General features: G+C 35.5%; 2 protein-coding genes across 2 annotated transcripts; one reads left to right on the top strand and one right to left on the bottom strand.

The window, feature by feature from the left end:
* Positions 1–2964: 2964 nt before the first annotated feature.
* Positions 2965–4770, top strand: LOC130715985 (LOB domain-containing protein 27-like). The gene is made up of 2 exons (XM_057566162.1): positions 2965–4144; positions 4343–4770. Exons 1-2 carry the CDS (start codon positions 3360–3362, stop codon positions 4443–4445), a joined length of 888 nt encoding a protein of 295 aa, XP_057422145.1. The 5' UTR covers positions 2965–3359; the 3' UTR covers positions 4446–4770.
* A 750-nt stretch (positions 4771–5520) lies between these two features.
* LOC130715984 (zinc finger protein BRUTUS-like At1g74770) lies at positions 5521–17088 on the bottom strand. The gene is made up of 12 exons (XM_057566161.1): positions 16735–17088; positions 15596–15814; positions 13981–14175; positions 13557–13906; positions 13158–13386; positions 10703–12390; positions 9819–10037; positions 9585–9722; positions 8219–8453; positions 8080–8139; positions 5971–6042; positions 5521–5871 (listed from the first exon to the last, which is right to left on the bottom strand). Exons 1-12 carry the CDS (start codon positions 17023–17025, stop codon positions 5770–5772), a joined length of 3798 nt encoding a protein of 1265 aa, XP_057422144.1. The 5' UTR covers positions 17026–17088; the 3' UTR covers positions 5521–5769.
* Between the last annotated feature and the right edge of the window lie 590 nt (positions 17089–17678).

Genomic DNA, 17678 nt, shown 5'->3' with positions numbered 1-17678 from the left:
TGGAGGCCTACTCGAGTGATTGACATAGCTTTAAGGTGTGACGTTTAGGATGGTAACCACTTCATGACTTACCTAAAGGATGACAATAGCTCATATTTTCATTGGACACCCATAAAAAATACTACTACCCACAATTTGTAGGGTAAAATTTCACTAGATGGATATATGGTTGGATATACGTAAATAAATAATGAATAGCTTAACATTTAGTAACATTTAGTAGGTTCATGTTGGTATGAGTACTAACCTAAGCCGCATCATACTCGTGTAAGCACTATATATAACTAAAAATTATAAAATTATAAATTCATATAGAGCAAAACTATAACATTGCAATTATAATAACAAAATTTTAACAATTCCTTTTTAATTAATTTCATCAAAGAAAATAATGAAGACTTGTGGATAATACTTTGTGAAATTTTTTAGTATTGGAATTGAGTTATGTATTAAAATTTGAGTGATCTAACTCTACCTCAAAAACTAGTTTAAGGGGTGAAGATTGTCTTCTCATAAATAAGGGTTGTCTTTGTAATATTTCTAGCCAACCTAAGACTTCTAACACACCCCTCATACTGAGGGTTGGACATCCGAAGTGATGAGGACAAGGACAAGGACAAGGGTCATGGAGCACTAAAAGGACTTGGAGGACCAATGACAAGGGCTAGAGCTAAAAAGGCCAAAGAGACTCTTCAGCAAGTAGTGACAACCATTCTTGAAGACAAAGTGGTAGAAGAGATGGAACCAAAAATCGACAAAGTGGTAGAAGAGATGGAACCAAAAATCATGATGATCATGCAGGCCCAAGAAGAAGAGCCAGCCCACGCATAGGGGCTGCCATGTGATGCTTTGTTTTATTTTATTTCAATAAAGATGCAAATGACCAATTGAATAAGTTGGATCCAAATGCATTATGTTGCTGAATTTTATTTTAGTGTGTTTAATCCACTTCAAGTGGTGTGTGTGTGCGCATGAAGGGCTTAAAGGGAGGGACCCATTCCTTTCTTAAAACTCTTTGAATGTGTTTGAATTTGAATAAGTTCTGAATGGAGGAGTTACATCAGCAAAGTCAAAGGATTGAAGAGCTTTCAAAGCCAAGAATGGAGTTACAAAGACAAGGAAATTAAGTGCATAAAGAGCATTGAATGCTATGTTCCCTGGTCAGAATAACAATTAAGAAAGGGAGTTACATGAAGCAATCAGCCACCAAATACACTTTCAGGGCTGAAACAAATCACTATCTCCCTCTTTTAATTTGTAACTCCTAGCCTAGGATTCCTCTAGAGAAATTACACCTCATCATTTTTTGTAACTAGGCTGAATTTTCTTCTTCTTTATAAGGACCACTCCTTCAATGTAATAGACAGATTATGAATGAATTAGTATTTTTTTTTCCTGAGTGATTCAGATTTGTGAGAGTGATTCTCATAGTTCTTGAGTGATTCAAGAATTAGGCTTATCAAAAGTTTGCCACCACCTTTGTGTGAAGTCTTCATCTTCCATTTCACTAAAACTTCCCCTCTTTTCTGTTCATTTCCCTTCTATCACGAAATTCTTCTTCTTCTTTCTCACATTTTAGAGTTCTCATCATCCAAGATCAATCCTAGACGATCCATTTCAGCCCTTTCATCAACTTGGGGCGTATCACGAAGCGTGAAACTTGCAAGAATGAACGTTTTATGGTGACCTTATAAGAGGTCTACACAACAAACAAATCTAGAATATATTCTGGTACCATATTAGAATTTGAGATACACAACTCTACCTTGAAAGATAACTTAAAAGATGAGGATTGCTTTTCCGTATATAACAGCTATCTAAAAACAATTGTCACTATGTAGCAAGAAAAAAAATCTTAAAACAGTTGTCCCAACATGTTACAAAACGAAAAACAAAAACTCATGTTCAAACGCTTTCTTATTTCAAAGATTAGGAAACAAAAATTTGAGTGTCTTATGACATAGAATGACCAAATTATAATTATAAGATTTTGGTGACATCTAGCAATACTAAGGAATGACATGGACCAAAAAAAGAGCAAACCTTAGGTGTTGTGTTCATTCTCTCCTAAAATTAAGTTTTCTTTAATTTTTAATTAAAATTTTTTTAAAAAAGGAAACACTAACCGTTCATCAGACAAATGTGCTATTACTCCCTCCGTTCCTTATTATAAGCCATTTTTAAGTGTTTTTCTTGTTCCTAAATATAAGTCCATTTACAATATCAATGGAGCATTAATTATTTTTTCCCAAAACTATCCTCATATTTAATATGAAAGAGACAATGAGATTTTGAAATAATAACTTGGAGAGAGAAATTTATAAGAAATTAAATAAGGGTAATCTAGGAAAGTGAATAAATTCTTACAAATTTATTGCTTGTAACTACTTTTCTTAATCTAAGAGAATTGGGTAAAATAGACTTATAAATAGAAACGGAGGGAGTATTTGAATAAGAGGAGTACATGAATGCTATAGATTTTCTTAAAAAAGATATTAAAGTGACCCAATAAATGAGGGTTTGAGAGTGTGTTGGGATTCTGTTAGCACTTTCTAAAAAATGATAGAGAAAGAGTTTGTTTTTGCATTCACGAAGCCATCATGTCATTGTCATGTATTCCACATAGTCATCTTGAGACTAATCTCACGATTAAGTGAATAAACTTTCCAAATAAATCATTTTCATATGCACTGCCCATAGTCGATCCTTAGAATAGAAAAGTGTTTTTAATTTGCTTAGGAAAGTGAATGTAAGGTTTATAGCAATTAAATTTCATTCACATCTCAAAATCACCGACATTTAATAAGAGATAAAAAGATAAATGAGTAAAAAAAGAAGTTTAATATTAAAATATAAAGTTATTTGAGATCGAAGAAAAAGTGTGGTGTAAATTAATCAAAAACCAGATTATAACTTTGATGGAGAGTGAAATCATGGACCTGAAATATAATGCAAACTGATTGGCCTCTTTGCAGTTTGCATGAAATACTGAATATTTCTGTTCTGTTTTCCTGGTACCGAAGCATATGGTAACCCCAAAATTTAGGAGTTCCTCACATTCTCGATCAACACACCTGTCCCTAACAACAGCATCAGTTGTCCCCTCTAATGTTTTACCAAGTCTTCCTCCTCGTACACACCAGATCCGAATATTACTCTGCTGTGAATGTGATCAAAACGCAGCCCATTTCAGTGCTCAGAATATCCCCTGCACTTCTCTCTCCTCTGACTGCTTCCTCTTAATTATTATACCACCAAACCAACCAACACTTGTTCATTCATTCATTTGAAAATTCAGTTAGTTTGTAATCCTTCTCATCATCACAGGGGTTCCAGCATCTTAACAAGGTGGTGGAAACATGACCCTCAAGGGCGGCACAACACAGGCCTGCGCCGCGTGCAAGTACCAGCGCAGAAAGTGCACTCCCGAGTGCCTTCTCGCGCCTTACTTCCCCGCAGACCAGCCCAAGATCTTCCTCAATGTCCACAAGCTGTTCGGAGTCAGCAACATTGTAAAGATTTTAAAAATCCTGGAGCCTAGTCAGAAGAAAATCGCCATGGACTCCATCATCATTCAAGCTAATTACAGGGATAAGTACCCTGTGCACGGTTGCTGCGAGGAAATTGGCAGGCTTCAGTACCAAATTTGGCTTGTGGAAGAAGAGCTTCATGCAGTTTACCAACAGCTTGAAATGTGCAGGCAGCAGCAGCAACACCAGCAGCATAATGACGGCATGGCATTACCTGATGATGTTACTTCGCAATTAGAATTGGGAATGGCACCACGTTCTAATAATGCGCTGCAACTCTTTAACCATCCTCCACCGCAACAGCAGAGTTACAACACGGTTGCTGCGATATCGCAGCAACATTCTTACTCCAACAGCAACAGCGTGGATTATAACAATAACTCGCTGTACATGGATTCTAAGGATAATGTCACAAATCCTTTATGGGTTCAGTATCAGTACCAAAACAACAACAGCAATGATTCAGTAGCTATGCAAACTCAGTTGGTTGCTTCGCAACAGCCATTAGCCATCCAACAAGAAGTTGTTGAAGATTATGATGAGATGCATCCATTTTTTGACACAGTTGATGATAGACAATCATACGTTTATTCCAAGGAGGCTTATGAATCAAGGTATAGATTGATCATTTCTAGCATAAGTATTAATCAGACACTAAAACAACTAGGCTTAATTCTCATTAAATGAGGTTGAGAGTTTAATGCAGAAAATGAATGTATAGTGTTTGACTGAATCAATTACAAGTTATGATCAATTTCCAGTATAATGAAAATGCACATATTTGATATTGTATTGCATTTCTATGCCTGCAGCTCAGAAGAATCACTGAAAGACACGAGAAAGGGCAGTGAGCATGTTTCTGAGAATGAACTGAAGAGTGCTGCTGCATGCTTCAGCCTTACCAGTGTTAACTGATATTAGTGAGCAACCCCCTCCCCTCGGCAAAAAAAGATGATGTACTAGGTTTCATTTTCCCTTTCCTTTTTGGAATCTTCTATTTTTTTTGTAAGTTTTTTATTATTGAGTTTCCAATCTTTCTCGTCGACATTTTAAATAGAAACATACTCTTTCCATGGTCTATCAAATTGTTGGTCATGTGAAGGCGAAGAATAATATCTAGACTGGATATTTTCATCAAACAATACCGATTATTTGTCAGTTTTTAGCTGCTAGCTCATATTCCTCAACAGAAGCACATATAACTGCATGCAAATTTGGGTGCAACTTTAAATCTTTCCTTGTGAAGTAAACAGCCACTCTTGTAAAGAATAATGACAGTAACAGAATATTCTGTCAAGGCTATCAAATAAGAAAAAGCAAACTATGTTCTCACAGAACCAAACCATCATAACAAAATTTGTATTCAAATGTCTTACAGTCACTTTCATGTCCAACACTCACCCCCTCCTTTAAGGTTCCATGCTTCATGTCTATAACAGAACAGAAAAGGAAAAAAGGCTACCAAGTTGACATTCCTTTTTGAAGTGTTTGTTTCATTAATGCAACCTCAATCTTAATCTAATTTGTTGTGTAAATTAAAGGAAGAGGGATAATCACATACATAGACACCTTTTCCCACTTAGTTGGGTTGGCTACACTTTCCATAAAAAACCATGGTTACAGAAAGGTCTCTTAGATCATATTGAAAATGCATTACTTTCTTTCTACCTGTCTCTACTCTCTAGTCTATAGTGTCACTTTGTATTGGAGACAAATTGTTTTCTATTAATCTCTACAGTTAAGACCACACAAGATGATATACTTGTCTTCACTGTAGTTGTGATCAAACACTACTGCTCAATCAAATATGTCAATTTATAATCTATTTATAAGCTCTAAGCTCATCCATTTGCCTCTAGTTTTCCAGTGTATCTGATAACTTCTTATCCATATTGTTAGCAATAAAAGTTAGAACAATACCAAGATGCTTAAGTAACACAAAAATATGGTTTTAATCAGTCAGCTGAGAACTAAAAAAAGATAGCACATATGTACAAATAGGAAGTTGTCCTGAATAATATTGCTTGGTTTTCAGCTATGGTAACTCTCACAACAAGAGAAGAATTAAAATCAATTAAATGCCATAGGCATCAATGTAATCATTTTACATTAAAATGATTATTTTGGCATAAGCCACCGAGATAAACATTAAACATTAAACATTAAATAATAGGATACAATCTAATGTCAAAATACAAAGAAGCTAGGGAGAAGCAAATATCTCCGCTCAATGGAAGAATCAAAGAACTCTGGTGTTATACGAACCACAAGAAGGGCATTTGTGGTAAAGCCAGTGAAAGACGGCTGCTCCTTTCTTTTCACAGTCATTACATAATATAACCTGCAGCTCTTACAAGATCAATCAGGGTATATATTTTGGAAAACCAAACAAAATTATAAATTTTAATCAGGCTGAAAATGAGAAATATTGCTGACAGACCTGAGTTTGACCAGAAAGCTCATCAGAAATTTTCTCTTCAGCCACTAATGCATCTAACATCTCAAAATATACCTGCCAGATGATGGTTTCTCAGATTATTATTTCAAACATTATTGGAGTAGTGTTAAATCTGGAAAATCTCCAAGTTTAGATGAGACAATGAATGATGTTTTTGTAGTATATTCTATGCTTGAAAGTTTTAAATACCGGAACAAGTTCTACTCAAACTCTCAAAGGATTCACTTTCTACTGGTTGGTCAACATGCTAATGAAGAAGTCAACATTCTAAGCCAAAGTCAAGACAAAGTGAGAGGACGTTCCAACACTTACTTATTAGAAGATACGAAGAAACAAACAACAATACTTTATATTGAAGACGTTCTAAGGCTCATTAGATGATGACGTTATCAACTTCAAATGATCACTTATTAGAACGTGTCTACGTGGTGAAAGCTATCAAAGCCAAGCGAAGACGTTCTAGGATGAAATAATTATCTTATTTATAGAATGTGCTAGGGTCACTTATGCTACGAGAGGAAGTTCTGATGCCTATTAAATGGCATTCTGATTAGAAGATGTTCTGAAACACACTAATTAGAATATGAATCAGATTTAGAAGACAAAAGTTTCTATTGTCCAACCTCCAAGGTATATTGTCCTAAACAAGAAAGCTTATTTTAAGGAATAAAGAATTGCTTCTGTACTATGGTCAAAACTTTCCAGAGTTGCATTGCTAAAGGTGCCTGATTGTGTACCAACCCAGCCATGCATTAAATGATACAAAACATGCATTAAATGCTATCTCTAACATCCAATTCAAGAGAGGGAGTGAGTCTAACGGATCTCCCATTCCATGGCCATAAAAGGAGAATGAAGAATCATGGACAGGCTAGACACTTCGTGCACTCAAAGCTCTCATTCAATTCTTTCGTTTATTGCAATCGTTCCTGCATTTATTTCTTCAATCATTTGAATTAGGGAACTTGTTAAAACACTTAGCTGAGATTTAATTTCATTCTCATTTATTGAGTTTGAAATCCAAAATTTGTAAATTTGATTTGGTGTTTCTTCTTCCCAAAACCTTTACTGTTTTAGCTTGAAGAGGTTGTGTCACTACATCTGTAAAGCCTGAAGAGACCATTGCAGAATACTTGCAACTTCGTGGAGAAAAATCCAAGGACTTTTGGAGACTGGAGGGAGCCCTAATTAATAGAGTATTGTATACTATACTCTATTGCTAATGGTTGGGTGAACCAGGATAAATACTTGTGTGATATTCTCTCCCCTTTATCTCTCGTATATTTCGGATTTGATATAACCTAAGGGGATTTGAATTAAGTTTGAAAGTTTTTTTTCTACCAATTTAAATCATTAGAACATTCTATAAAGCTTTTAATTTTGCATAGAACTTTCTAAGACTACACAGAACGTGTTAGTCTAGTTAAAACGTGCTACATTCATCAGAACATGCTAACTGCACAATTTTTGGATTAGAAGATCCTGAGTGTTTTTGAAAATCATAATTCAACTAGCTTTAGAAAAATAATTTCATAAACATAATTCAACAAACATAATTCAACCCCTTTCTTGTGTTTACTTTGTTTATTTTAAGTACTGATAACAAAAATAAAAATCCAACTTAAAAGTTAGCTATTTCATACAGGCAAACTGAATTGTGAACAGCTGCCATGCTCATAGGAATATATAGGAGTATTTCTAGCATGTGAAATGATAAAGAGATAAGAAAATAATAAAACAATTGAAATAAAAAATATGCAAGGTGAACAAAATTGCCAAGTATATCTAACTCTACATCCCAGATGATTTCTTGTCCCTTCGAAATTCCAAAGTCCTTCACAGATTTTAATATTTCGAACTACAAATGACAACCTGAAGTCATAGGTTATGTAAATCTTTCCATGACTGGGTTTCAATTTCTATAATGACACTCCATGTTTTCTTAAATCGAATTATCTGGGGACAAGAAAGTGTCTAGTAATTCTCTAGCACGTGTAACTATGTAAGTGATGAGATATTCCATGGTAAGCATTGCAGCAATATCAACAATATATCATAATGCAGAATCTGTAAGAATGAAAAATAACTGACCTGCATGTTTCCAAGTGACTTGCTACATATTGGGCAGGTATAGTTGAAGCAGGTATATTCCTGGAAGTAACATTATAAATGTTAATAAAGTTGTCTCTGTATTTGCTGCATGTTTGTGGGAAAAAGTACTAGGAAGTACCTGAAAACATGTTGAGTGCATCACATGACCACATGGGAGGGCTTTTACTGGAGAGCAGGATGTGAAGATATATTCATGACAAATTGGACAGTTATCCTCTAAAGATTTCTCCCTGCATGTATGAATCATAAGAGTACGACCCATGCAAGCATTGCAATTCATACAGTGAAAGTATTCTACACCCAAACCCTTTCCAACTCGGCACAGGTTGCAATAGGGACAGTGGTAAATTTGCCTGTTGGACATTTGAAATGTAATCAGTTTAGCAGTATTAGTTTTTTTTTTAAATGATAAAAGATCTACAGAAACAAAATTTGAAAGCTCAGCATAAATATAACAAAATAGCTAGATAGGGTGATAAACATGACTTCATTGTACTTGATCATTTTCCATAACTAAGAGGGAACTTGGACTATAGTAAAACAAGGCCCCTTTATTACTATCATTATAATATTCATGAAATAATATTTAGATCACAAGGTAACAAGGTCGCCCAACCAGAAGTTTCTAAAACCCACTTTCTACAGGTATGAGAAACATTAAGTTGCCATATAACACACTCTTAGGGACTAGCTACTATCTACAGTGGTTTCCCAAGGGCTTTCCATAATTAGTCTACCAATAACTTATAGAAGTGCAAACTTGCCAGTTTCCACTCACGAAACATTCTCACACTTGCACAACTACATCAAATGTTATTCTTCAAGAATGTTCCGGTCATACTGTCATCTCAATGCTCCTCAACCCTATTTTAATTGAAGCGCCAACATATTTAAAACCCTAAACAACACTAAGTAATATTATTGGGTATAGGAAAAGTTAGTGAACTTCTCTCTGTTACAGACACACACATATGCTGACCGATAGTATATAAAATGACGCTGCTTCAGTAGTTTATAAAAATCCTGTTACTGTATGCCGAATATAATTAGACAATAAGTTAATTATTAGTCATGTGGAGTCAGAGGTGCTATAATCTATCAATCTAACAGTTCACGCATGTGTGTGTAGGAAGAGAGTTGTTGAAGCTGGTGGTAATCAGAAACATTCTCACAATTATACCAATGAATAAAAATATTAGAATCTTAGCATTTAATAAACTGCATTTGTGTTATAGATGTCAATTAGCTAGTTATTAGCTCCTTGATTGAATCTAATTATCTCGCTAATTTATGATATTTATCCCGTAAATACAAGATTATTATGCAGGCTTGGACAAATTTTGTCAAAAACTTTGAAGTTTGAACTTTGAACATTTTATGAGATGTCTATTTTACACATCCACCATTGGATTAAACATAAATAAAGCATGTATGTTTTAGTCAAAACTCAAAAGTATAGAAAGAGGCAAATTAAGCTGCATTACCTTTCATCATCAAACAATTTGCATATCCTGCAGTAATATTTCGCCATGGACAAATTACCACAAGAAACTGTTGAGCATGTAGCACTAATTGGTTGAATCATCAAGCACTTCATACACATCATCTTTGTAATAGATTTTCTATAAATATTTAGACAACTGGTCAAACATGAATAACTAAAATAGAAATATCAATTCAAAAAATTAAAACATAAACAGAACACTTACTGTTCTTACCTGTCGATTGAATGATCTGATACCTCATTATGGCAATGTATGCAAGTATGAAGTTGGTTGCAGCAGGGAGCTAAAAGCTTACAGTTTCTCTTGTAGTGTTTGCAACCATGGATTAGTTTGAGAGGGTCCCTGTAAGATGGATGCTTCCCAGGAAATTCCTGTCCCTCGCTTTTGATATAGAATTCTGTAGAAGAGATCTGTTGGCTAATAATCCAACGGCTGAAATTATAAGGAAAGTTATGTTAAACTCCATAAGTTTCCCTCTTAGGCTTGATTTCAGTGTCAAATGTTGCAATTAAGTTCCCTCATTATATTTCAATTGGCTCTGTAAGCATATTAGTCAGCAAGTAACACCATCTGATTAAAGTTTTGTATGCTAACTTCTGTCATATAAATCTCAGTGTTCTCTAATGCATCACGAAATATCTCACTTAAAATTCACAAGCATTCATATGCAACTATGCAAGGCATACATTTGATTATAAAGGTTCTGTATAGCTTACTTCCTTCCGGAAAATCAAGCAAAAGATTCCATAACCTTGCCATTAATGCATGTTCAAATCAAGTTATTTTACATGAAAAAAACATTTGGTCCAAAACCCTCTCCAATTGACTCTAAGTTTTTTTAAGGTGGAATATGCTAATATAAACACCACTAAAACATTCTGAGGGTCATATCAATTGTATTGTTTATTGACACTAAAACTGAGTAGTAAAACCAAATATGCAATATTCTTAAACTGTAAAGCCAAAATTTGAGGGCGGGGGGAATTGTCAAGATCAATTCCCCCAAAACTTAAGTTCTTAGGTGAAGGCAAATGAATGGTTCTTTATATCTCATTTTTGACAAAAAAATCATTAGAAACTCAAAAGTAAGACCAAACCTCATTTGTAATGTCTGTATTATGTATGGCTTTTTCTGAGGATCTAGGCAAGAGTCACTAGATACCCTTCTTATCACCACTTCCAGCTCATGTTGACTCAATTTCAGAAGTCGGTCATAATGCCCAGACTTGTCACCTAATTGAAAAGACTCAACTTCTTTGCATATTGGATTTGTGATACCTGTCACTTCGTTGCGGGCATGTTTGTCATTATCATGAAATTGATTTGTGCATTTTGAACATTGATCATTATTATGTTCTGCACAATGAACCTTATTGTCATCATCAAAATTGTGGTTGGACAGCTCAACATTATCACCAACATGATCCATCTGCAAAAAATTTATGCTTCTGCTGGCAGAGGATCCCTCCTTTAATTCATCTAGAACCTCTTCAGATAAATATTTTGATATAATCTCCAGGGGCTCAACAGTCTGTAGAGGGGCATCATTTGATCCCTCTTTTACCTTAGCTATACTGTACCCATGCCACCATTCACCTAACCATTCATCAAACATTGTATTTTTAGTAGCCATGGTCCATAAGAACATTAAAACATGTTGTTCTTCCTGTGTTAAAGATGCCATTAGCCAAGGTATCATATCTTTTAATATTTCTGCACTTATTCTTCCAAGCATGCATCCTATGATCTTCCCTTGCTCTTGATTTGAGAAGAATTTTCTGATTATAGACCAAATTTCTATTTCCTCACGGTTTATATGATCAGAAAGTAACTTATGCATTGATTTGCACCTTTCTTGTAGCTTCCTGCATAAATGATGATTCCTCAGCATTCTCTTCTGTCTAATCTTTGAATCAATAGTAGAAACCGAAAGGTGTAATTCAGACATCTCATCAAGGATGCGAGATATTTTATTGAAGTGCTCAACTTCGTGTTTGTGATCAAAGGTGTAGGCATGGCTAATGTTTTTGAGTTTACCCGTTGCCTCCAAAGCTGGGAAAACTATCTCATCCTCTGCATCACTATGGATTTGATGAAGAAAACATATGAGGTGGTACCGTTTGTGGAAATCCATCAGCAACTCATCATTGTCTTCTAACTGAGCAGAGCCAAGAACTAGGTAATCCAAATCTTTCTTCATAGCCTTGTGAAATAAAAATATAAGGTCAATTGGTTTTGGATCATCAAGAAAGGAAGTAGAAGAGCAATCTTCTGCATGGAATCTAGGATACTGATATAACTTCACAGCAGTGGCAGAGAAAAATATATGCAGATTAATTCCTGTGGAGTATGGTGTCTCATACTTGCTCACATTGTTGGATTCAGAAGATGAGGAGTTGGGTAAACAACTCTTGCCAGAGGTATCATGAGGCTGCTTATCAGAATTTAAGAAAGAAAACCCACAAGCTTCATTCATTTGCTCAGGTAAAAAAGAGTGTCTACTTTTGAACATTTGCTGCAAGTCTTGTCGAAATTTTTCAATAGAGGTTTTACCTGAATAACCAATGTGGAACCACTCGTGTAACAGTGGTGCAAAAGCTTTACAGACGGAATTATTTCCTTTCTTTATGCAATAGAGAATGGACCTGGATTCTTTCTCAGACAAGTGAACTGAAAACCAAGTTATGACACATTTTAGCAGCCCAAGTGGCATCATATGCAGGCTCAAACTTAGAAGCCTCGATTGCATTCCATTTCTGCCCTTCTCTCCAATGACAGGAAATACCTGATAAAAAATAATGGTGTCAAAATGGAAAACATTAAAAATGTTATCATTTAGCATCCCTTTACAGAGGAAGTACAGCTTGTTGACAAATACGGAAGTAAGTCAACTAAAATATAGGCAGAAATTGAAGCTTTCTCATAAAATTGGACATTTATTCCTTCTCCCATTTTTTGTTCTTCTCTTCACTCAGAGTAAGAAACATTTCATTCTGTCAGAAGTCCCACATTGGCTAGAGATATGGCTAGCTTTTAGATTGAGTTAGTCCCAAATTCTAATATGGTAACATAGCCTATCCTAAATCCGTTTGTTGGTGCAGACCTGCCATATTTGGGCCACCCCGCAGATGTCCAGTCCTGCGCTCCAGATGTCCAGCCCTGGGCGTGAGCGTGTTAGAAGCCTCACATTGGTTAGACATATGGCACAGATAGCACATTTATAAAGGGTAGAGCAACCCTCAACTCTTGAGCTAGCTTTTGGGTTGAGTTAGGCACTTAGGCCTCCCAAATTCTAATACATTCTATGGAGAACTTCACAAATGATTCCGTCCGCATAAGTGAATAGGTTCATCTACTTGCTGCATTTTATCTTGAGAATACTTTTAAAAGTTAGGAATAATTGAAAACCAAAATATTTTTCATTTCATTAAACTGCTTTATTTGAAGATAAACTGAAAGGTTAAGGACCACCATCATATATTATTAACATGTTGTTCTCTCATTCCCTGCCTTGCTTGGTAAAAGAAACTTATAGTGATTTAAATAGCATACCTCAATTTCTTGAAAAGCAAATTGTCTGTTGACTCCTGATACAAATGATTCAAGTTTTCCGCAAAGCTTCTCAACAAATTTGGTTGAAGGCTCACTTTCTGAATTATAAAATAGCAACTGATGCATATATTCAATGTGACTTTCACCGAAAAATTGGTCCATGGACTTGGACAACCGATCATAAGCAAGCTTATTCAGTATAGGATGAAGGAATTTCTTCTGAGCATTGCTGCAACAGAAAGTTTCATTCAGATATTAGACAACTGAGAATAATAATAATAAGCACTGTAGGTGGAAGAATAGGATTGGCTATCAGGAACTTCAGCAAAATAGAAAATGCAAAACAAAGTAGTCAGGTTTTACACACACACAAAAAAGATACTGTGTCAGAAGCATTACCAGTAGAAAACGAGGACATCGGCAAAGAATTTTAGTTGGACAAGTATTGAGTCTAAAGTCTGAAAACAGCTGGAGTTTCTTAGTAGATTAAGTTCTTCCCGAATTTCTTTCAAATCTTTCTTGATGGCATTATGCCAGAGATGAAGCACATTAACCTGGTTAAGCCCATCTTCTATTTCTTGTCCTTTCACTTTCATCTGACTTATATTTTCATTGGGGTTCCTATCGCAAAAACTTATCCCAGCTGATCTTTCTATATGTAGAAATCCATTAGTACTTTGAAATTCTTCACTCTGAAAATTGGTCTGACTAAAAGTTTGTTTATTGCTTCCAAGCCAAGAAACCAAAACCTTCACAAAGATACCTGAATTAGTAAAATGCAGGGAGTTTATAAAAATAGATTCAGTACTGAACCGCGGCTAACCTCCTGTAGTGCTTTTTCCATTGGTGCAATTTCATTTATACACTGAGTAACTTCTGCTTGTTTGTCTGCAGGAAGGAAGGATACCATCCATGGCAGAACTTCCTCCAGCAAAAGTATAGGTACACTACATATGAATTGCCATATAAGTGAGGCCTGCACTTCTGTAGATAATTTCTGGATCAACAGAGGAAAAACCTGCAGCAGTGTACAAATGTAATAATGAGCGTGACGATCAGAAATCAAGAATGTACAAATATGTGCTCATGCAGAGATATGCATATTAGAGAACAAGGCACCAAATTTAATGATGCAGGTCAATAAATGTAATTTCAAAGTATTGTATTTCACTTGCTTGAACCCTGGGCCCTGGCACACATTTCCTTGTCCTGGAATCAACTTCATGGTCAGATCCCTTTAACAGATACTATCATTAACTATATAGATGCCCAAGCAATCAATTTCCAGAAAACTGTATTTTACCCTTCATATCAAAAGCAAGCTATACCAAGCCAGATAGCAAGTCATAATTTATACCCATTACCCACATTACCATTTTTTGGTAGATTAATGTCTGTTGGACATAAGTTTTTCAAGCACATTCAGTATATAAAAGAATGAGTATCTTTTCTTTACTAAAGTTGTAGTAAATCATGCATGACTCAATCACTCAAAGTTAAGAGGTTTTTGTATTTTATGATCCATGTTCACTGGGTGGAGAGGCTTGCTCCCTTTTAAATCCTAGGCTGAATTGTACATGACCCAAACCCATCTTTGCATTTTTTACTCTATATTTTTAGGTTTTTTTATCTTTAGGATATTTATTTGTGAGGAGCTGAGCACACTCCAAGTTGAGAGAGTTTGTTAGATAATAGTCAAGACTCAAGATTCCTAAGCATATTAATCTAGCTCAACATATTAGGACATGTTGTAATATTAGCTTCTGTACTTAAATTGTGTGCAGACACGATAGAAGCAATTTCTAATACTAATTATTTCATCATCTATTAAAATACACTACATCACTCTAGAATCCTCCCAGACCAACGTCAAAGACTGGAATTGTATTATTGAAATCTGAACAAGAATTGGAGAATAGCAATCCCCAAGGTTTTCCCCTTCACAAAGGATCTCTCCTATAACTCTCAAATTGTACCGTATAATCCCCCTCTGATCTGTTTTCTCTCTATTTATATAGATAATCCCCTCCTACCAACCAACTACTTTAACAACCCCTAACTACTATGAAAGCCCTTAACTATGTTTCCCTTCTCTTACATCCTAATATTAGTGGATTTTTTTTCTAGAACGAGAGAAAATGCTTGACAGACACATTGTTTACTAGATAACCAGTACCTAGCTTCTAATTACAATTGCATTCAGCATCATGATATACATAAGAAAAGAAGGAGCCATCGAATAAACTATATATTATCTGAAACAAGATATAAAATTCTTATACAATGTTCATGTTTAAATAATGGGAGGTAAACCAAATAAAGAAAAGTCAGGAAGATAAAATAAACAAATCATTGCATTATGTCTGTAAAATGAATTAAGGAAAGAACATAAAATGAAACTAGAGTAATTTTAAATATCAGTGATAGTTTACAGTCACCTGTTCTTCTTCTTTCAGCATATGCTGGTAGATGGAGGTTTGCAAGATGCCAATGCAGTGGACAAGTTCTTGCAACAGCTTAGAAATATTCTCATTTGGACCCATCAGCTCATCCAACAAGCGAATGATAGAATCAAAGAGGTCATTGGTGCTGTTATGTTCAAGGGAATATGTACATGCCACATTTTTCACATGTATATCCAGTGCGCAGAAGATAACCTGCCAAAAAAATTCAAAGATATTCGGAATCTGAAGTCCAAACCGTAAAAATATAACTGTCAAAACATACACGCCCCTTGTCACAGACTCAGGCACCACAGCTCCACACATGCACTTGTAGACATGAAGTCAATATTTGAAAGACAAGGAGGGGGAGAAAGAGGAGAGTTTACTTCTCTTCCAAGGAATCAATGATATTTCTATTTCCGTTCTTTTCGTTCTCTTGTTAGTGTTTTTTGGCAAACAGTTATGATATGTAGAGTGTAGACCACTAACCGTACATACACCTCATTTATCTCTCTATTATTACATCAAATCATATATCACATCCATTAAATCATCCTTCTCTCTTTTCTTCCTTTATTTATCAAGGTTATATAAGGTGCAGTCATACTTAAAGCCTACATTACAAAACCCCAATAAAATCCAGGACCGCTTATATTTGTATGAATTAACTCAAACATAAGGCAGAAATTCACTAACATCTCATGCAAAAGTAGGTCAATTCTACCTTAAACCGCAGCTAAAAGCAACATAGAATTCATTACAAAAGAAAAAAAAAATAATAAGTCAAACTTTAAATATCAGGGGTTTTAACTTTTAAGCATTTAGCATATAAGAACCAGTCAGATTTAGATACAAACAATGATCATGTTATAAATCAAACTACTGTTAGTCAACACAACCGTCTCGGCAAAATTAGTGATCAAATGTTGAAATTGCGCAACCTAGATGTTCGAATTCCACAAAAACTAACATGTGATTTACAAGGCATACAAATCATAACTAACTACACTCTTTTTCTGCGTGATTTGCAATGTTGTGAAAAAAAATTCATACTAGCTCTATGATAGATAGCAGTTAGCACCAAAACATGCTCTAGATTGTTAACCAAAATTGATACACAGAGTGAAACTAACCTCATCTTCAGCAGCGCAATGATACTTATGAGCTAGTTTCAGAAACTGGAATCTCCGCTGAAGCTTAAGTACTGTTTCTCGGCAATCCTGTAACGACGCCGTTTCCGCCAAGCGACGAAGCTGGTGAAGTTCAGAGCGCAAAGCCTTGTGAAAACAAACAAAGAAGAGTATAGGAGCATCAAGAAGCGAAAACCGCGACAGGAGATCCTCCTCAGCGGCGGCATCGTTCTCGTTCTCGTCCTCCTCCGCTTCTCTATCGGAAAGGGAAGGATCGTCGTCGGTGCCGTCCATCGGCGAGAGTTCCGGCAACCACCATCAACGGTGAGGGAGAGCAAAGGGAAGTTCAGCATGGAGAGAGGAACGGAATTTATCTGCATCGGTGATGTAATTTTTTAAACCGAGAAATTAAATTAAAAAAGAAAAGAAATTGCAGGCTGGGTTCAGTGAAAGAGACGTTGTAACTACCGTGTAAGGGGTGGGTTGTCGCTTGGTGATATGATATGATATTTGAGATGAGAGTGGCATGAAGAGTGCCTGTTTTGGTGATTTAAGAAATGGAGCGTGAAGAGGACGCGAGCTCGCGCCATTGTTTGGCGCGATAGGGATTGGTTTAGTTTGAATAATCAGGTTCAGCCTCTTCAGGGGTCAAGTCAATCAATGTACGGTTGGTTTTTTTAATCATTCTGTTTGAGGGGGACTAGGGGAGGGGTTGGAGTCCATGCTTGCTATAAACATGCCTAGTTCCATGCTCTCATACATTGTCTTCTTCTAAGGGGTGCATTTGGTAAATTTCAATTTATTATTTTTTTTATTATATATAAGTTTTTAGTACTAATTTTATACTTAGATTTTGTTTTAGTCTCTATCATCTAATTTTTATAGTTTTGATATTGAGGCATACTTTTCAACATACAATCATGTCACAATTGTCATGTATTTGATGT

Source organism: Lotus japonicus, chromosome 4 (assembly GCF_012489685.1).
Source record: "Lotus japonicus ecotype B-129 chromosome 4, LjGifu_v1.2".
NCBI classification, from domain to species: domain Eukaryota; kingdom Viridiplantae; phylum Streptophyta; class Magnoliopsida; order Fabales; family Fabaceae; genus Lotus; species Lotus japonicus.
This window is presented reverse-complemented; position numbering and strand designations above follow the sequence as displayed.